The sequence below is a fragment of the Doryrhamphus excisus genome, chromosome 3 (assembly GCF_030265055.1).
Source record: "Doryrhamphus excisus isolate RoL2022-K1 chromosome 3, RoL_Dexc_1.0, whole genome shotgun sequence".
NCBI lineage: Eukaryota > Metazoa > Chordata > Actinopteri > Syngnathiformes > Syngnathidae > Doryrhamphus > Doryrhamphus excisus.
In genome coordinates, this window is record NC_080468.1 from 11,959,399 (window position 1) to 11,980,313 (window position 20,915).

At 41.3% G+C, this 20,915-nt stretch overlaps 3 protein-coding genes and 1 non-coding gene across 6 annotated transcripts in view; 3 read left to right on the plus strand and 1 right to left on the minus strand.

Moving 5' to 3' along the window:
• The first annotated feature begins 2,075 nt into the window (after positions 1-2,075).
• On the plus strand, positions 2,076-12,756 carry fggy (FGGY carbohydrate kinase domain containing). Of its 2 annotated transcripts, XM_058068320.1 has the most exons (16): positions 2,076-2,169; positions 2,376-2,575; positions 2,679-2,790; positions 3,399-3,550; positions 3,713-3,801; positions 4,263-4,378; positions 5,271-5,399; positions 5,846-5,949; positions 6,047-6,154; positions 7,473-7,534; positions 7,921-8,083; positions 9,285-9,359; positions 9,489-9,609; positions 9,677-9,771; positions 12,360-12,421; positions 12,545-12,756. In XM_058068320.1, exons 2-16 carry the CDS (start codon positions 2,393-2,395, stop codon positions 12,639-12,641), a joined length of 1,668 nt encoding a protein of 555 aa, XP_057924303.1. In that variant the 5' UTR covers positions 2,076-2,169; positions 2,376-2,392; the 3' UTR covers positions 12,642-12,756. The 2 variants fall into 2 exon arrangements, with proteins under 2 accessions (XP_057924303.1, XP_057924304.1); XM_058068321.1 differs by lacking the exons at positions 2,076-2,169; positions 2,376-2,575; positions 2,679-2,790; positions 3,399-3,550; positions 3,713-3,801 and adding an exon at positions 4,158-4,186.
• On the minus strand, positions 2,900-2,971 carry trnad-guc (transfer RNA aspartic acid (anticodon GUC)). The gene has a single exon. It is a non-coding gene; the product is annotated as a tRNA-Asp (tRNA).
• Positions 12,757-13,590: 834 nt separating the features above from the next.
• Positions 13,591-18,511, plus strand: LOC131125761 (polyisoprenoid diphosphate/phosphate phosphohydrolase PLPP6-like). Of its 2 annotated transcripts, XM_058067605.1 has the most exons (3): positions 13,591-13,868; positions 14,930-15,378; positions 17,604-18,511. In XM_058067605.1, the coding sequence occupies exons 2-3, from the start codon at positions 15,012-15,014 to the stop codon at positions 18,023-18,025; spliced, it is 789 nt and encodes a 262-aa protein (XP_057923588.1). In that variant the 5' UTR covers positions 13,591-13,868; positions 14,930-15,011; the 3' UTR covers positions 18,026-18,511. The 2 variants fall into 2 exon arrangements, with proteins under 2 accessions (XP_057923588.1, XP_057923587.1); XM_058067604.1 differs by lacking the exon at positions 13,591-13,868 and having other exon boundaries at positions 14,246-15,378.
• Positions 18,512-19,906: 1,395 nt separating this feature from the next.
• The window catches only part of dnm3b (dynamin 3b), a 47,089-nt gene continuing 46,080 nt past the window's right edge, over positions 19,907-20,915 (plus strand). The window contains exon 1 of the mRNA XM_058066758.1: positions 19,907-19,948. The gene's annotated coding sequence lies outside the window, so the exon portion shown is untranslated. The remainder of the gene's footprint in view (positions 19,949-20,915) is intronic.

The window sequence follows — 20,915 nt, forward strand, 5'->3', positions numbered from 1 at the left end:
AAGTATTTGTGATTTTAGAAATAAGGAGGTAGTATGTTCTCTGTAGGCGTCATTATGAATTATCCTCACTGACCTTTTTTGCAGTACATTTAGCGAGTGATTGCTTTTATAGTTATTACCCCATAATTCCACACAATAAGTAAGGTATGGTAGAACCAGAGATCAATAAAGAGTATTCTTGTACTATTCAATGTGTGTCCTTCAAGGTGGTGAGGAATTGGACAACAACTCTAGACAGACTGGAAGAATGAACGTCAGGGACAAACTGCACAAGACATGTTGTCCTCATACACACACCCCTGTGGGAGCATTAGACGCTAAAGTAAGAATGCAAGCTGGATTAAAAAAAAATAATAACTTTTTGTCCAGTACAGCTTGAGTGAATAGTCTTGTTTCTTTGTTCTCTCTGTTAGTACCTTTACTACTAAGTCTCCATTTGTGCACCTGTGTTCTGGACTCAGCCATACTTCCTGTTTCTCTGTCCGTTTGTGAGTTTTTCCGTCCTCTGCTGCAGGTCTGGGGGCTCTCTTCAGAAGATTGCTTTGTCCTCCTCCCTGCAAACGCCAGCTGCTTCTAACTCCGTGAACGTCTCCAATCAGGAGCTGAGGCCTTGTAGTCAGTAGGTGGGCCAGTCCAGGGACCACTTGGAGTAAAAACAGGCAAGCCAGTATGCATGCGTGTTGATGTATCAGCAGAGCAAAGTTTTGATTACCTCCAAGCATTAAGCACACACACACACACACACATGCGCACACACACATGCGCACACACACCAAGCAGTGAGAGAGACAGATGAAATTTCAAACAGTGTCTGTGCTATGTTTGTTGAAGACCATCTGTTTCTTCCTGTCTTGCTGCTTGATTTCGGTGTGCACTATCTCTGTTGTTCAAAACAAGCAGTTCTGCTTCCTTTTAACTCCCAAGAAAAGAACACAATGGGGTGAAGACAGGACGTTCTTTTTTTTTTTTTATTCACCATTGGGACAGACAACCACAACACTTTTTTTGCGCAGTCAAGTAATTTGAAATTGCTGTTTATCATTAAAAAGTCGAAAAAATGTTGACTAAAGAATATTAAATAAAGATTTAAATTTGTTTATATTTGATTGGGGCTGCATGGCAGACGAGTGGTTAGTGGTTAGGATGCAGACCTCACAGCTAGGAGACCAGGGTTCAATTCCACCCTTGGCCATCTCGAGTGGTCGAGTGGTTAGCGTGCAGGCCTCACAGCTAGAAGACCTGAGTTCGATTCCACCCTCAGCTATCTCTGTGTGGAGTTTGCATGTTCTCCCCGTGCATGCGTGGGTTTTCTCCGGGTACTCCGGTTTCCTCCCACATTCCAAAAACATGCTAGGTTAATTGGCCCCACCCTTGGCCATCTCGAGTGGTCGAGTGGTTAGCGTGGCCTGACAGCTAGAAGACCTGAGTTCGATTCCACCCTCAGCCATCTCTGTGTGTAGTTTGCATGTTCTCCCCGTGCATGCGTGGGTTTTCTCCGGGTACTCCGGTTTCCTCCCACATTCCAAAAACATGCTAGGTTAATTGGCGACTCCAAATTGTCCATAGGTATGAATGTGAGTGTGAATGGTTGTTTGTCTATATGTGCCCTGTGATTGGCTGGCCACCAGTCCAGGGTGTACCCCGCCTCTCGCCCGAAGTCAGCTGGGATAGGCTGACTTCAGCACCCCCCCAGAGGTATAATGTTTTTTTTATCATGTATTGCGGTGGATTTCTATTGGGTTTTGTTGTATCTGTGATGTATTTTTATTGTGATGCATTCTGTGTACAGATTCCACAAGCCGGGTATATTTTTATTATTTATTTTTAAAGACTAAGCAACCCTTAAATCCTTAAAATCAAACTTTAAAGTCATATTCAATTAAAGAAGTCAAGTCTTGGTTTGTTTCATGGATCCAAAAATGCTCTTATTAAACTAAAAAACTACCACGTTTTTTTATCTGGTGCATATTAGTACACATCCATCACTAAGAATGCCTTTAATATGACAAAATACCTTTCAATAGCTTGTTTTGGCAAAAACGCAATTTCATGCTTTTTGACCTATTTCGCTTTCCGTTCTCCGAGAGAGTCCCCTGCTCAAAGTTCGGTTTTTTTTGTTTCTCAGGGATCACTGGCGCCCTAAATGCGAAATAAACTTTGACTTATCGGGTGAGTTCAGAGATGATGTACTTTCTGATGTGTATTGTGAACTATTACGTGTTACTTTAGCAGTAGTTATTTAGACAGTTTCAATCGACCACCTCAGCATTGACTCATTGAAGCATATGCGACATATTTATATATTTTTTATATTACATAGTCCTGCACACATGTTGCCACTAGTAACGCAACCTTGTTTTTGAATAAATTTTCAGAGCTCGGTCGTGTCCCCATGGATGACGTTTACTATGTCGGCGTGGACGTGGGCACCGCCAGTGTGAGGGCTGCTCTCGTAACCAGGCATGGTCAACTGAAGACCACAGCTCAGGAGCCCATCAGCATCTGGGAGCCCCACACTGACCATTATGTGCAGTCCTCCTCCGAGATCTGGGATAAATGCTGCGTCGTTGTAAAGGTAGGAGGAGCTCCATACGCCATAAACCTTTGTGTTGGAAAATAAATAGCGCCCCCTATACTGTATATCAACGTTTGTGTGGGAATTTGTCTTTTTTTGCCAGGAAGTTACCAGGGGACTGGAGAAGAGCCAGGTGAGAGGGATAGGCTTTGATGCCACCTGTTCACTTGTGGTGTTGGACCAAAGCTTCCAGCCTGTAGCAGTCAATCAGGACGGTATGTCGTATTTTCACTCAAAAACATAACGCAAAGGAAAGTGAAAAGTATAGATATGTATATAAATAAATATAATGAGAGAATTAAATATAATAAGAAAAGAATTGTACTCCCCGTCGGGGAATCGAACCCCGGTCTCCCGCGTGACAGGCGGGGATACTCACCACTATACTAACGAGGAGTGCCTGACATATCAAGTGTATTATATTCTTTTGACCACAGGTGGCGCTGTGTATGTCTGAACACCATTTTGGGTGGACGCACTTAAAGCGAAAACCATGTCTTGAATTCACATCGGAATCAATAAACTATTCATCTCTGTGTCTAACGATATATCTCAAAGCGAAACAAAAGTGTCACCATCGGGGAATCGAACCCTCTCATTCTTGCTTTGGTAGTATTTTAGCGAACTCGTCCCAGTCATTTTCGACGGGTGTAATATACTTTTGTACAGGGGTGGCGCTGTAGGCGCTCGGTTTATCAGCTCGAGCATCTCCACTGTCATTCTTGTCCTGAACTTCAGCGTGACAACAAATGAAAAAAAGTACTACTGTTTTGAGAACTTGATAATGAATTTTTACAGTTTGCACTTTGCTTTACTCATCCAGGTGAGAATCAGAGAAATGTGGTCATGTGGATGGATCATCGTGCTGCGGAGCAAGCCGCTTGCATCACAAGCGCAGGTCACAGTGTCCTGAGTAAGGTTGGGGGGGTCATGTCACCAGAGATGCAACCTCCTAAACTGCTCTGGCTTAAAGAGGTGAGCGGAGAGCGAGGTTGCAGTCAGTTTTTGTGCTGGTTATTTTTCAGATAACCGAGTGTCCATCCTTGGTGTTCTGTCTGTTTTCTATGGAGTCATCTTGATGTATGTGTAGATGCATGCAGAGTTATAACAGCACCTTTTTTTCAAAATCCTGTGCAGAATCTCAGGGAAGTTTGCTGGAACAAAGCCACTCACTTTTTTGACCTTCCGGACTTTCTGTCATGGAAGGCCACAGGCTCTTTGACCAGGTTTTTAACATCACCAGGAACATCTTCCGCATGTACAGTGGAACCTCAGTTTCTGTCACGAATCTCCAAAAGCTCATATGCCTTATCAGACGTAGGGTTCTTTATAAAGAAAGGAAGGAGACATCGTTCTGTGTGTGTTGTACGAACAAATAAACCACACACTCACATAATAAAGATGATTTAAGGAGTTTTTGGCGGGGATCTGTTTATAGTATCCCAACTCTATAAGAACGTCTACCCATTCTTCACAGAGACGAAGCCACCAGGACGTGGATGCTTTCTTTAGGCCATCCATTCTGCTTGATCATGCACTGGAAAAATAAGCTAGGTCATATGATAACCAAGCAATAATTATCATCAAAAATCCTGGCGTACAAAAATTAAGGTACCACTGTAGTTCATTGCATTAAATGTACGAATTGTGTGGTGTTGTGTGTCTTCATCTACTGTTTATTTATCAGATCTCTATGCACCCTGGTATGCAAATGGACCTACTGCCCTCCAGAGGGATGGGATGTCAGTTTTTGGTCTTCAATAGGACTGAAGGACCTCACTGAAAACAACTTTTCCAAAATAGGTAAATAAAGTGTAGTATTGTATTTTCCGTGGTATTAGCTGCAACTGTGTTTCAAGAGGACCTATTATGCTTTTTCCACTTTTCTGACCTATAAATGTAGTTAGAATGTTGTATTATTGTGTTAAATGATGCCAAAGTTTCAGATAATAAGGTTTGCACATTTGGAAATGAGCTGTAAAAGAAGTTTGGGATGGCTCAAAACGCTCTGTTTCAAAAGGCGTGGTAAAACTGTTCCCTTGTGATGTCACAGAGGGACAGAGTTCTCTGCCCTCCCCCAAGCTCTGCTACTTGTTTACGAAACAAGCTCAGGCAGAAGTTATTGTATTTGGTGATTCCCAGAGAAAAATATTTTCATCTGCCGACAGCATTTTACACGGAACTGTTTTTGTGAAAATGAATGTAAAATGTCCGCCAAACCGTTGCTGGAGCCAGAAGTAGTGCACAGGAAATTATAATTTCCTGATCATGAGCTATGGAAAAAAACTCACAACAAGTTTGTCAACCCATTGGAAATCGCAGGAGGTCATTACTCAATATACTGTAACAGTCTGACTCACTGTGTTCTCTTACAAACAACACTAAATTCATCACACAGCAACTTAACACTCACATGGTACAATATCCATACAAGTTTGAAATATAAAAATATATACTGTGTTTATATATTTTCCCAAATGCATATTGTCTGATCAATGCATTTCATAGAAAATGGATCGCTGGAAGTTGAGGGACCCACAGGGAGGCTGACATCATTGCAGCACCCCGGCAGGCACCAATGAAATGCTTTTCTTGGCCGAAATGCATTATGTGAAAACTAAAAATAGTTTTAAACTCAGATTGGTACTAGTATTATATATTTCATGTTAAGTTGTTGATTTTTTTTGTCATCCAGGAAGTGAGACATGTTCTCCAGGCAGCCCGCTTGGGGATGGCCTGACCCAGGAGGCCGCTGCAGATTTGGGTTTAAATCCAGGAACTGCAGTTGGGGCTTCGCTCATTGATGCTCATGCTGGAGGCCTAGGTATCGCATACAGAATGCATAATTTATTTTTAGTGCATGGCAACATCCGCATCTTCAGATGGAGTATCAATAAGAAATGATGACATGTTTTTGGATGAGATATTACTTCTCTGCTTCAGGAGTCAGGCCAAATCTGACCATCTGGATCTTGTGCGCGTGTTAAACGACTCCTGAACTCTCCATCTGACCCGCGGCTGCAACCTTAGATAATCTCACATTGTTGTATCAGTCAGAGGTTAAAACACTTTAAAGAACATGGACGCTTGAAGTTGTTGGACTTGTCACAGTGATGTACACCCCTTTGACCCCCCCACACACACACAGAAATTGACTTTAACGCAAACCAGCTTGATAAATATTATTCCAGCAGTTAGTGTCACTGCTTGTCCCGGAGTGTGTGTGAGTCCCAAATGATGCCAACGGAGTCACACACGCTCTTTCCCCAGGCGTCATAGGAGCAGATGTAAAAGGCTTTCAGCTGCCGTGTGAAGGCCAGCCAATCACATCACGCATGGCGATGATCTGCGGGACGTCGTCTTGTCACATGGCGGTAAGTCAACAGTTCAAAATGTCTGTTTTTGTTACTGTTGTTTTTTTTTTATTTGTATTGATATTACTCACTGTCAGCTGTGATGCGTCATTACCAGATAAGTGAACGGCCATTATTTGTGCCGGGAGTATGGGGTCCATGCCTGTCTGCCATGGTACCTGACTTGTGGCTTAACGAGGGAGGACAGAGCGCCACTGGACGTCTGGTCAGTGTGTTCTGCTGCATACGTGATGTGTTTCATATGTGTCAAGATCGAATGTTACCATAACTGTATTTGATGTTATATAGAATATACTGTATAGCTGGATGCAACGCATGCCATCAACTTTATATTATGGTGTCATTTTAAAGCAGTTTGATGTCGGGCATAGTTTTTTTTCAAATGATTAATTACTAAATTTACTGCAGTGGAATCTTGTTTTTTGTAGGATTCAGTTTTTGCAAAAAATATGTCTTGGTTTGGGCTGCACGGTGGACGAGTGGTTTGCGCGGAGACCTCACAGCTAGGAAACCGTACTTCAATTCCACCCCCGGCCATCTCTGTGTGGAGTTTGCATGTTCTCCCTGTGCATGCGTGGGTCCAAAAACATGCTAGGTTAATTGGCCCCACGAGTGGTTGAGTGGTTAGCGTGCAGTTCTTACAGCTAGAAGACCTAAGTTCGATTCCAACCTCAGCCATCTTGAGTGGTCGAGTGATTAACGCGCAGGCCTCACAGCTAGAAGACCCGAGTTCAATTCCATCCTCGGCCATCTCTGTGTGGAGTTTGCATGTTCTCCCCGTGCATGCGTGGGTTTTCTCCGGGTATTCCGGCTTCCTCCCACATTCCAAAAACATGCTAGGTTAATTGGCCCCAGCCTTGGCCCTTGGGTTAGCGTGCTCACAGCTAGAAGACTTTGAGTTTGATTCCAACCTCGGCAAATCTCGAGTGGTTGAGTGGTTAACGCGCAGGCCTCACAGCTAGAAGACCCGAGTTCAATTCCATCCTTGACCATCTTAATCATCTTTATTTTACTTGTAAATAGTTGATTTGTTCATCTATGTTTTTGTCTCTCATAATAAGCACTGTGCGCCCTGCGCTGATGAGTCGTTCAAGCACACTGCGTAAACCCATGGGGTTTAAGTTTAAGTGTGGGAGGAAACCAGAGTACCCGGAGAAAACCCACGCATGCATGGGGAGAACATGCAAACTCCACACAGAGATGGCCGAGAGTGGAATTGAACTCGGGTATTCTAGCTGTGAGGCCTGTGCGCTAACCACTCGACAACTGTGCAGCCAAGACTAGGGTATCCTAGCTGTGAGGCCTGCGCGCTAACCACTCGACAACCGTGCAACCAAGACTATAATTATTCTAAAAAAAAGTATTTTTTGTGGTGTCTGGAATAATTCATTGGATTTACATGACTTCTTATTAAAAAAATCTTTCTTTATGTAAATTTTTGGACTCTTTGCACGTCCACATGTGGTCATCAATGTCACGTGATTCCCTCCGTGACCTCTCTGTGTCATCCTCTCCTCCCTCAGATTGACCACATGGTGAAGGGCCACGCTGCCTATGCGCTGCTCCAAGAAAAGGCACTGCGGAGGTTAGCCGATGATGATTTCTTAAGCGTTAAGCTGAAAACATTAGCACGCAGCTGTCGCCCTCCATCAGCTGACACGTAATAATGTTCAGTAAGCTTGAGTAAGATTAGCAGCTTTAGTAAGATGGATTGCTTTGTATGACTGGCTGCTCTATCTCCCTGAGAAACGTGGGAGTAGGAATGCATACAATAGATGTTAGCGAGAATGAAAAATAGTCTGAATGGTTCGGATTATGCTGTTCCACTCTCGTCCCGTAGGTAGCGTTAATGTGTGTTACAATACATATACAATACATACATTTTCATATGCTGTATTCCTGATCATCCATTTGTTATTCTTTTTTTTTTTTGCCCAGCGTGGGTCCTGAATGTGTGTTTTTTTTCCCCAGATGTCCCACTACAGTTGACAGCATCTATAGCTACTTGAACGACCACCTGAGTGGAATGGCTACTTCCTGTTCAGCTGTTGACCTGCTGGGCTCTGGTCTTCACGTGTGGCCTGACTTCCACGGGAACAGGTCGCCCCTGGCTGACCCCACCTTGAAGGGCATGGTGAGTTAATTTAAGGCTAAAATGTATTTTATGTACTACTATTTTTAAGGGTCGGCGTAATTGGTCGCTTGAAATTGCGCTTAAATCAAATGCATTTGTGTGGAGTTGCATCATCACCTCTTTTTTGTGCAAAAAATGTAAAATTGAACGAAAGAGTGTTCTAAATTAACTAAAATACAAATACAATAAGGGTATACAAGACTGTAGTCTAGACTGGCCTCTAGGTGTCCTAGTAATATGCAATAACACAATAATAACATTAATAGCAATCATCACTATCATAATAGTAACATAGGCTATTTTTGTGGCTGTACACCAGCGAAAACTCAACTCTGAATCCCCGACATCACTTCCTGTCCACATGTCCAGAATATTTTTTATTGAAACACACTTTTTTATGTCTTAAATTGCTTATTTTCTCTGATAATGTCTACTATATTGAGTAATATGAGTGTAAAGGTGACTATAGGGGTGTTATTTCATGTGTAGAGAGCTCTTATAATGGTAGAAAATCATATTCAGAAAGTCATAAGCAGGTTTTTTTATGGTCTAATCACGAAAATATTCAGTTTGTTAATATTGAATCCTTCTTTGTGGAAATTCGGTTATTGCGGTTGGATCCGGAAACAATTATCCATGATAAACCAGGGACGGGGTGGCACGGCGGACGAGTGGTTAGCGCGCAGACCTCACAGCTAGGAGACCAGGGTTCAATTCCACCCTCGGCCATCTCTGTGTGGAGTTTGCATGTTCCCCCCGTGCATGCGTGGGTTTTCTCCGGGTACTCCGGTTTCCTCCCACATTCCAAAAACATGCTAGGTTAATTGCTAGGTATGAATGTGAGTGTGAATGGTTGTTTGTCTATATGTGCCCTGTGATTGGCTGGCCACCAGTCCAGGGTGTTACCTCGCCCAAAGACAGCTGGGATAGGCTCCAGCACCCCCTGCGACCCTTGTGAGGAAAAGCGGTAGAAAAGGAATGAATGAATGAAAACTAGGGACGACAGGAAGCAGGAAGTGTGCATCTGAACTAAATTGTTCATTTTTTTTCAGTGTCGTCTGCATATTGATAAAATTTGTCATGTTTTCTAGTTAGTTAAGATTTGAGGTGAAATAATGCAAATCATATTCAGACATTTTGTGGTCTTTGAGCCGAGACCATACCATGTAAACCCAGACCATTTGTAATCCCTATTTTGCAGGTGGTCGGGTTGTCTCTTTCGCAAACCCTGGATGACTTGGCTTTGCTCTACTTGTGTACCATGCAAGCCCTGGCCGTGAGTCTGTTGTGTTTTACTCAAATTACCCCCCCCCCCCCCCCAACCGAGCCTTTGTCTTTCTATTTGAGGAAGGAAGGATAGTATTTGCTTTCCTGTAGTATCTCGTATGTCCTTCTCTGCTTTCAGCTCGGCACGCTTCATATTCTGGAGGCCATGAGAGAAGCAGGACATGATATTAAAACCATCTTTTTATGTGGAGGGTTGAGCAAAAACGCCCTGTTTGTGCAGATTCACGCTAATGCTACAGGTACAGAGTACCAATAAAGAACTATGACGCAAATTGTGTTGTGATATTCTGCAAATCCACTTGCCAGGGTTGCCTGTTGTGTTGCCCGACCAGACAGAAGCTGTGTTGGTGGGAGCGGCAATCCTTGGGGCGTGTGCGTCCCAGGACCATGGCACTATACAGGTAGAACACACACATACACACACAGACTAGGCTCCAACTGTGAAAATACACAATGTATTACATCAAAATTACATTACATTTTTGTTTTGATGTGGCCCTAATCTTCTGTCGTAAATTCCTAACAATTCAGAAAAACACAGAATTTTAGTACTGATTGGAATTTTAATGCACTAAATATAAAAGTCATCAACTTAGCTTCCAAATCTTTAGTTAATAACATTTTCAGCATACAATTATGTAAAAAAAATCAATTCAGTGTTAAAAAAAAAGCTTTGGTAACAAATTAACCTTCATAATTTACACTGAGGCGCTCGGTGGTCTAGGGGTTAGCGCACAGACCTCACAGCTAGGAGACCAGGGTTCAATTCCACCCTCGGCCATCTCTGTGTGGAGTTTGCATGTTCTCCCCGTGCATGCGTGGGTTTTCTCCGGGTACTCCGGTTTCCTCCCACATTCCAAAAACATGCTAGGTTAATTGGCTACTCCAAATTGTCCATAGGTATGAATGTGAGTGTGAATGGTTGTTTGTCTATATGTGCCCTGTGATTGGCTGGCGACCAGTCCAGGGTGTACCCCGCCTTACGCCCGAAGACAGCTGGGATAGGCTCCAGCACCCCCCGCGACCCTCTCGTGAGGAAAAAGCGGTAGAAAATGAATGAATGAATGAATTTACACTGAAATTATTAAATTCTCCATTGTAAGTTACATTTTTCTAATCATCACTAATGCCCTCTTGAGGATAAGCGGTAGAAAATGAATGACTGAATAATCATCACTACTCATTTAGTGGGTTGTTCCATTCCGCGAAAACAGGCGGTCATTGGATAAATGCTGGGCATTGTCCCGCCCATCGGACGCTTAGCGTCACCTTGGGTGTATGGGGCAGTGGGCTGGACCGGAGGCTTGGCTTCTGCATGATGATTGGTTGAACTGTCTGAGGTGGAATCCCTGTTTGATTGACAGTGAAACGAGCAAATCAGCGATCTTGAAGTATAAAAATCCGCTGGATCATTGCCCAAGTTTTTCATTCCGTTGTTTTGAAGTGATCTGGAGTCTTTGCCGATCCCCAGTCACATTGTCTTTGTTAAAAATGACTGGCGTTGTGTTGGGCGACTCTCTTCTGTCACTCTGCGGTTTCTTTTCCGATAAGCAGCAACAGCTGCGGATCTTCTCCCCCATCACGATCACTCACACTCACTGCTAGCAAACTGCACATCACGGCAGCCGCTAGAATCTACATATAAATAAATAACTCATTTATGATGAATGAGCTTCCGCTTCTTCGATGAAGTACATACTGTCTAAACTAAAAGCAACTGAAATATTTACTTAATGCAACAAATGCGAATCAAATCTGTGTGCAGGGTTGATGATCAATAACAGTGTGGAAATCCTCCCCCTGAGGACTCTAAGTGGGTTTCAAATAGAGGCTAAGGGAATCTGAAAGAACCAAATCCTAGAATGAGAACCAGATTGTTTATTCCTGACAACAATACCTAATAGAGACGTCCGGGCTTATCTGCAGTCCCTGTATGCCTACAAGTAAGCAGGTCTTAGGTTTCGAATAGAGGATAAGGAAATCTTAAAGAACCAAATTATAGAATGAGAACCAGATTGTTTATTCCTGACAACAATACCTAATACAGACATCCGGACTTATCTGCAGTCCCTGTATGCCTACAAGTAAGCGGGTCTTATTACAGCGCAACTGCAAAAAAGCACATTTCCTTTCCCTGCCCGGCCTTTTATACACTCAAGATTGTGTAAGAGGCTGGAGTCCTGGACCAATCAGCTTTCGCCACTGCCTTTGCTTGGTGTTTCATGGTGTTTCTGCTTTTGTTTGTTCGCTGGGGCATCAAGGCATCTTTTCCATTGTTTGCAGGGGCATCAAGGCATCTGGAACATTCTGCTTTTCCTTTGTTGCAAAGCAAGCTGTCATATGCGTACCCGATGTTTCCACCTTAATTGTCAGTTGTCTCATTAGTCCTTTTTTTGTGTGGGTGCGTGTATAAGTATCTTTTGTCTGTATTTGTGAGACTATGTGTTTGTTTCAGATTTTATCTTTAGCTAGCAAAATTGAACAAATACCTTCAATAGCAACCCCAAAAAATGATTATAAATGAGAAAGCCTGCACTCATCCACTGACTCTGCCTCCCTCTACTGGGTGCAACTAACTAATACAAAGAAAACAGCACAACATTTCACTGCTTCCACAGATGACACAGATTTGTGTATTTAAGACTCAAGGTGCTGAATAATCTTGTGCCCGGTCAGGTTATCATCCCTCTGATCTCTCAGCACCAGATCTAATAACACAAGAGAACGGTGAGCCTTTAAGCCAGATACACTATAAATAAGACGTTATTGTTTGGACTAGTCCGCACCTGTCCAACGCCGCTTCCAACCGGCAGTTGTTGTGTCTGATCCACGGAGCTCCACGCTGTGAACTCTTGTGGATTGTGCAGCTTTAGCTGCAAGCTGAGCCGCACCGAAACCGCTGTAGCCCAATTCCTTCATACAACTGGGTCATAGCTGGCCTAAAAGCACACAAAATTATTGATTTTGTTATTTTTCATTCCTGCTGCAGGATGCAATGTCCAAGATGGCCAAAGTGGGAAAAGTCGTTCACCCTGATTACAACCTTCTGAGGTAATATTGAATATTTATTATTTAATCATCTGAATTAATTCAATTTAATTTCATTATTAGCCGTCAAAGTGGTTTTACGTAATCAAATATACAGCAGATGTGAACACTACACTTTTTTTGCAGCTTTTACCAAAGAAAATACAAAGTGTTCCGGCGTCTTGTGGACCACCAGAGGGAGTACCGGGCCCTCATGAACACATTCGGGTCTGACTGTCCTTGACTGTGACAACTAGTGATGTCATATGGTACACTGGAGACAAGCACATATTGTCTGCTCAGCTTTTATCACTAGCAGTCTTTGAATAGTTCGGAATTAAAGTGTTTTTCTGCCTCTATGTACTATACATTTGTCCTAAATTGGGTCACGGGCGGGCTGCAGCCTATCCCAGCTGACTTCAGGTGAGAGGTGAGGTACCCCATAGTCTGCTGGAATAGGCTCCAGCATAGCACCGCGACCATCCTTCTACCAATATTTTCACTATCTCTCCTCTGGACATGTCCCAACCATCTCAGTCTGAGGATGCTGAGGTTCTCATTGGGAGCGACCAGGATGGATAGGATCAGAAACGAGTACATCAGAGGGACATTACATGATAGAGGCCACTGAGGAAAAGACAGGAAGCAGAACTGGAGGTAGCAGAGATGAGGATGCTGGGGTTCTCATTGGGAGTGACCAGGATGGATAGGATCAGGAACGGGTACATCAGAGGGACATTACATGTTAGAGGCCTTGGAGATAAAGGGCCTCTACATGTTAGAGACCTTGGAGATAAAGGGCCTCCTCTGGACATGTCCCAACCATCTCAGTCAGAGGATGCAGAGGTTCTCATTGGGAGCGACCAGGATGGATAGGATCAGGAACAAGTACATCAGAGGGACATTACATATTTCAAGGCCCTTTATCTCCAAGGCCTCATGTCCATGTCATGGCCTCTCCATGTCCCAACCATCTCAGTCTGAGGATGCTGAGGTTCTCATTGGGAGCAACCAGGATGGATAGGATCAGGAACGAGTATCAGAGGGACATTACATGTTTCCTTTATCTCCAAGGCCTCTAACATGAAATGTCCCTCTGATGTACCCGTTCCTGATCCTATCCATCCTGGTCACTCCCAATGAGAACCTCAGCATCCCCATCTCTGCTACCTCCAGTTCTGCTTCCAGTTCTGTTTCCATATATTTGAACCTCAGCTACCTTGGCCATCCTGTATTTTATATATTATTTTGACACAAGGGAGTAGCAACATAAAAATTATGACAAGAAAACTCACAAAACTGACAGACGAATCAAACTGAGACATGTCTGTTATGTAAAGAGAGTGACCCAGCCCCACTATGTGATGTGTGATGTCGTTGTCCGGCTCATCATGTCCCATCTTGCCCGGGGGGCCATGTTTTCTTCTGTGATGGGAAAAGACAGGGGGCAGCTAGCGGACTCTTGACAGTGGTAAGCCAGAATGTCCTTGTTAGCGCAGAGACATCCCACTCGTATGCTTTCAATGTTTTAATCATTTATTAACCCATATATCCTCCTGATCAAAATTTTAAGAGCATGCCGCTGTTAGATCTAGGAGGAGGAGGTTCTAAGCAGAGCTTCAAAATGATAAAAGAAGACACACAAAAAAGTTTAGTTCCACGGCCTTTTAAAAATGTCAGCCTTTTAGAAATGAAAACATGGTTAACTGAAAAAGCACTCGGAGAATGCAGACGTCCTCCAAGCGACATAGTTCTGCTCACATGGTGATTTACATCATAAATAATCCCAAAATCCTATATTTATTTTATCTACGTAATTAAATTGCTGCTGTTAGCATGCAAGCAATGCTAACATTAGCATGCTAACTCAGAGCATAATAGAAGTGTTTGGCTATAAAATAGCTAAAGATGCTACTAAGCTAATGTTAACAGGCTAGCAATACTAACATGCTAACATTTGCATACTAACACCTAGCATGATAAGTCTTTATATATCTACCTATGAAAATGTCAAAAAATGCTACTATGCTAATGTTAGCATAGTATCAATGCTAACATTAGCATGCTAACACATAGCATAATAGTGGTAAGTCTTTATATATGTGCCTCCCCATGAAAATACCTATAAATGATAGTAATGTGAGCATGCTAACAACTGGAATCACAGTGCAATGTACCGGGAAAGCTAAATGTCCTGAATGAGTTGAGAATTTTTACTTTGGAACGGTCTGAGAAATGTGGAAGTAGAGCTTAAACTCTGTAGATCAAAGGCATTTTGGATTTTGGATCACCTCCAAACATTGTTCCATATCTCATTTCCAACAATTCCTGAAAATTTCATCTGAATCCATTCAGAACTTTTGAAGTTATTTTCACTCGTTACGTTTCGCTTGGTGGAGGTAATAAAGAATTCATTGTTTATTTTGTCGTACACAATGTCTTACATTATTTGTGCATGTAAGGTGTCAGGTGACCAGTCTTCCAATATAAAGTGTCAACATTTCTTTCATTGCTGCATCATGCTCTCTGCAGACTGCCAGTGTGAACACATGCCCCACAGCTGGGTGGGTCAACACAGAAGGGAGGCTAGATATCTGGGAGCACCAGACTAAACATGTCCTCCACGGTGTCCAGACGGAACAGTTGCCGTGGAAGTCAATGTGGAACTCGGTCATCATCGTCATCGGAATGTCGCCGCCGGGCCTCCAACTGCTCTTACTTGGCTCCTGGAGCTCAAAGCGAGGAGCTTTCTGTAAGCTTGTTTACTATCACACTGCGCTTCCTGTTGGCCATCGACCTGTGGCTGAGCAAGCGGCTCGGCGTGTGTGCCTGTGAGGGTTCTCCGTGGGGGAGCATACGACCTCTGGTGAGGCTGGTGGAGTTCTCCGGGCATGTCGTCCCTTGGCTTGTCGGTACTCTGTACACGTTACTCCGTGGACACACCGTAGCCGAGCAGGAGATCATGCTGAATTTGGTGCTGGGTAAGAACATATTTAAAACTGAGAGGATTATGTTATCTTTTATGTATATCATGTGGCAAGATAATTGTTGCACACAACAATGGTGGTGCGTAATGCATAAGTCAGTGTCAATGCTCAATCGCTTACCAGGTATAATTACCCTATTGACCCCAATCTAAGACGTCTCCTCTTTTTTTTCCACTTTTGAAACAATATAAGACAAAATGAATCCTTTTTTTAATCATTTAAAAGATTGTTTTCCAACAGTCGCCCGCTGTAGTCCACAAATGTCACCCTGGGCCGCACTTTTGACACCCTTGGCTTTAATCAAAATCTAAAATATTCACAAACAAAATGACTCTTGGCTTGAATATGTTGGTTCTTTTTATATTCTTATATTTTTACAAGCTCACATTTCACCAAAAGTTTCTAAAAAGTACTTTTAAAGAGTTTTGTTGTCATTCGTGAATGCGATATAGACCAAAGACATTGTTAAAATGGATAACAATGTTACCATGGGAGCAATGCTAACATTCTAATGTTAGCATGCTAACACCTAACATAATAATAATAAGTGTTGAAAAAGGCTACTATGCTATTCACATGCGTGCTAATGTTTGCTTGCTAACACATCATGATAGTAGTGTTTATATACTGTATGTATCTACCCCTGAAAATAGCATAAAATGCTATTATGCTAACATTAGCATGTTAGCAATAATAACATGCTAACCCGTAGCATGCTAAATATCCCAAACAAGTGCTATGACCATTTTTCTTGTGGCATTATATGCACAAATGCTGAAAATTGTCTTATCTCGCAATGTTAAAGAATCCTTAAAACATTCCCAGACGGTGATCCGGATCACCCTCAAAATTTCTTCCTTATCCCATTTCCGATAATTACTGAAAATTCCATTCAAATCCATTAAGAACTTTTCAAGTTATTTTGAACACAAACAGATCAGCAAACATTAAAAAAACATTATACATATACCAAAACAGTACCCTATACTTAATTACTGTACTTTGTTGTTGCTGCTGGCTTTGTGAGTCCGTGTGTGTGTGTGAGAGAGAGAGAGAGAGAGAGAGAGAGAGAGAAAAAGAAACCAGCACAGTCATGGAAAGTTAGTCTTTTTTCAGCTGGCACCAGCAGAGCCACCGAGTGACATGCACACGACATAAGTGATGCTTTATTTGCATGTGCAGATTATTTTGGATGACAGACAATAGCCCCATGCTGGTCTACCGCAGGCCTATTGTGCTGTGATGACATGCCAGAGCTATTCCGGGTACGAGATGCTGGTTTACCGTTGTTTAACAAATATCACGGCTTTCGGGAGGACAAGGCAGATTTTTATTTGACAGGAGCCAATCGTGAGTTATGAAGAAACTCACAACAAGCTTGTCAACCCATTAGAAATTGCACAAGGTCATGAGCTAACACTAAACAACACTAAACTCATCACACAGCAACCTAATACTCAAACATATGCAGTACCTCAGAAATATAGAAACCTGTATCAATGCAAGTTTGATATGAAAACACCCAGATAAAGAAAATTCCCATAATGCATTTTGTTTGAGAAAACCATTCCATAGGAGGAGCATAGAAAGTATACAAAATGCCACCGGGAAGCTGACGTCATTGCAGCGCCTCAATCAATGTACTTCTCAGATGCAAAACCTTATAGGAAAACTTTAAAACTGGAATTTACGGTAACTTTCATGCATTTTTAAGACCTTTCAAAATTGTATTTAAGACATTTTAGGAAGTTTTAAAGGTCACCTGTGAGCTGGAATCGATTCCAGTTGACATTGGGTGAAAGGCAGACATGTGCATTATGATCCTAATACGCAATAAATATGAAATAATACAACACAGTGACACCTTGTAAAATAAAAATAAAAGCCATAAAAAATAAATAATAAATAAATAATAAATAAATAATAAATAAATAAATAATAAATAAATAATAAATAGATAAATAAATAAATAAATGCAAATATCCTGGTCAAATTATGAATTAAAATTCTGAATTATTATTATTATGAATTAAATAATTAAACCATTTTTATTTGGCAATGAGTATCTTTTAGCTGGAAATGACACATGAAGTGTGGCCCGGGAGCCATTTTTACATATTTCACTTTCCTATGTGGTTGAATGGTTGTTGAATGGTTGAATCTAATGTTAAAAAAAATAAAATTTTCAATGTTCAATGTTGACTTTTCTCCCCTCCCAGCTTTGCTCTTGGATCTACTGCTGGTCAGGCTTGTCAAGACTCTGGTCCGACGTCGAAGGCCCGCCCAAAACCGCACAGACATCCTCTCCACATTTTTCATCGAGCGCTACTCCTTCCCCTCAGGCCATGCCACACGAGCCGCCATGTGCGCCCGCTTCCTATTAGCCCAGCTGGTGGACACCAGCTCCATGCGAGTGCTGGTGCTGTGCTGGGCCGGCCTGGTCAGCATGTCCCGGGTGCTGCTGGCCCGCCACTATGTGACAGATGTGGGCTTTGGTTTGGTAATGGGTTACTGCCAGTATAACCTTGTGGAAAGGTTATGGGTGACATGGGACTGCCTGCAGGACCTGCTGCTCATGAGTCTGCAGGAAAGACTGAACAAGGTTTATGGCAGACTCTGGATGGCCAGTTGGAAACATTAGGGCCGGAGGAAATGAGTGGGAGTTTAATAAAAAGGGAATATATGCTAATTATATTTTAACAATGGTGTACAAATGCGCTACAGGGCATTATACTGAGGTGTTTTTAATAGTCAAGTCATTTAAATAAACCAGTCCTCTCGCAATATTGCGGTTCCATTATCACTCCTTCACTAGATTCTGCTTTTTTCAAAAAAATTGTTATATATGATCACTGTTTCATAGTATACTATGGTCTATTATTAGCCAAAACATATTGAAATAGAAATGATATGTAGTATTCTGCGTACTAGGTGGCAGTAATGACAGAAAATATTGACACACTACCTTATATTACATTACCTTAACATTGCATGAAGTCAGTCGCGGTATGTCTGACAAAACAGAGTGAAAAAACCCTCCCATTTAGTGTGGAAGTGGTCAGTTTTGGTTTCTTAAGTTTAGAAGAAATAAATCTGAGGATAACTGGTTATCCGTTTCGAGAGTTGCGCAATGTGATACAAGTGTATAGTCTACCACTATAAATTATTAGTATGAATTTCGGTCTTTGTATTCCTGTAATATTTTTATGATAGCCTCATAATTTGCGCTGCCGTGGTGTAGTAGTTAGTATTCTTTATTTTGGAGCAAATACCCTGGGTTCATCTACACTACTAAGCATCATTGGTATTCATCAGTGTATTTTATTTAAAGTTACACCTCTGTGCTATTAAAAATGATACTGTTTTTCCTCATAATATTACAAGTTTATTGTTGTAAAACTGCAACGTTTCTCTTTTCATTGTTTTCCTCTTAAGTTTAAAAGAAATACTGGTTGGCTCTCGAGCTTGCTAGCTAGCAGCCATCTCAAGTCCCTGCAAGCTTAAGAGTGGCACAAGGTGACTGTTGGGGTCTTATCTCGTGTTTGGAGGTCTCTAATGTTCATAAAGTCATACACATTTTTTTAATGCTCCCAACAACAAAAATATTAAATTGATTAAAATTGAATTATATGCCACCAATAAAAAATAAAGTCATAATTATAAAATATTTTTAATTAATTATTATTTTTTAATGAATATTTCCAATACTCTTGTAATGGATATCAAGTGTAGCTCATGTAGCAACAAAAGACAAAGCAGAAAAGAAACTCAGTGGCTTAATTAATAGATATTGAGACTTTTTTTTAGTAAATGCACTTAAAAAAAAAACATATTATTCAACGCGACGCCGTTATTCTTACTAATCCGTACTAATCGGACAACAAAACAGCAATACAATGGGGTGCTGCAGTTCTCCCCCTCGCCGTGAAGAGGTGAGGGCGTGCGTGAGCTTCCTTCTTGTTTTAAAAAAACTTTATTGAACTACATAAATAACAGCACTAGCTAGAGCTAGATTTAGCAACAACTCGTAAAATATATTTTTATTCTGTGCTGAATGAATGAATTTGACTACCAAGATGGACGATTAAACTACATATCCAAGCTTAAAAAAGATGTATCCAAACTGTACTTCTAGACAAAGGTAAGTTGTTAAACATTGTTAGAGCTAGATTTAGCAACAACTCGTAAAATATATTTTTATTCTGTGCTGAATAAATGAATTTGACTACCAAGATGGACGATTAAACTACATATCCAAGCTCAAAAAAGATGTATCCCAACTGTACTTCCAGACAAAGGTAAGTTGTTAAACGAACTAGTATTATCTCTGTACGTTTATTTTACGTAGTTTATTTTAAAATTGCTCTTCACATCCGTCACATATAGCACACTGGTATTGTGTATGATAGGCTGGAGGCTTTCAAAGGCGGTCAACTCATGCAAGTTTCCATCAGCTGTTGCTGTCTCCTGTCTGACTGCCATTAAATACATCCCATCTCATCTTACAGTGCTTCATCCACCCTGAAGACCACTAGCTTTGATCCCCAACCCATGTGCTCACAAGGTAATGGGGGCAATTTATGGGTTCTTTTCCGTACAATACGATTTTAATACATTTTGCCAATTTTATGCTTAATTTAGTCAAATATATGCCCATAAAATATACTAATATTTTAGTTTATACTCATATTTTAGTATATCATCGTAATTTAAGTATATAGTATAATTCGCTATATAAATATGCACCGTTTTTTAATGGTAATGGTAATGATAACATGCATCAGATTACAATTGAATGCATCACATAATCAGTTCGCAGTTCCACATGTCCAAAAGGAGTAGGAAGAAGCAAAGCTCATTAAATCCTACCCCTCCATCTGGTACTTTTACAATCAGTAACTGTTACATTTGTTCACTTCCTGCTTTCCTAGTATAGTTTAAGGTTTTTTATTTTAAAATTTTTAATTTTAATTTTGTCACATACCGAAGTACAAGGTGATATGATATGATTTGTACAGTGACATAATGGGTACCATAGTAAGTGTCAATATAGTGATATGTATAGCACATCATGACTGGTTCAAGACTCTTCATCCTTGTATTTAGCAAACATCAACTGCTTGTATATTTTCTTTTGTTTGTCAATCAAAAAACATAATGAAGCCATGATATGGAAAGGGCAAAATGATTACTGTACTGTACTGTACAGTATGTAAATGTATTTCTATGTGTGCTGTGCTTGTCTACAGAGGGCGCCATGGAACCAGAATTGGGTAACGTGTTGTTACCTGTCAACTGGTCCACATTTACACACAGTACATTTAAACTGAATGTAATGAAGACAAATATCCATACTGATGTTTATATTCAGTTTTGGTACCAAAAATTCTACATTAATGCTCAGTTTTGATCAAAACGGTCAGATTCATTTTATATGATGCATATGGTGTAAAGCAGTGGTTCCCAAACTTTTTACTGTCACGTACCCCTTCAGACATTTGACCTGAAGCCATGTACCCCCGACACCTGCA

Excerpts from the sequence above, each read along its gene's own strand:
- fggy (XM_058068320.1), top strand. The coding sequence starts at position 2,393 with ATGGATGACGTTTACTATGTCGGCGTGGACGTGGGCACCGCCAGTGTG. Across the intron at positions 3,551-3,712 it reads AACTGCTCTGGCTTAAAGAG|AATCTCAGGGAAGTTTGCTG; the intron begins GTGAGCGGAGAG and ends AATCCTGTGCAG. Across the intron at positions 5,950-6,046 it reads CGTCGTCTTGTCACATGGCG|ATAAGTGAACGGCCATTATT; the intron begins GTAAGTCAACAG and ends CGTCATTACCAG.
- LOC131125761 (XM_058067605.1), top strand. The coding sequence starts at position 15,012 with ATGTCCTCCACGGTGTCCAGACGGAACAGTTGCCGTGGAAGTCAATGT. Across the intron at positions 15,379-17,603 it reads CATGCTGAATTTGGTGCTGG|CTTTGCTCTTGGATCTACTG; the intron begins GTAAGAACATAT and ends CTCCCCTCCCAG.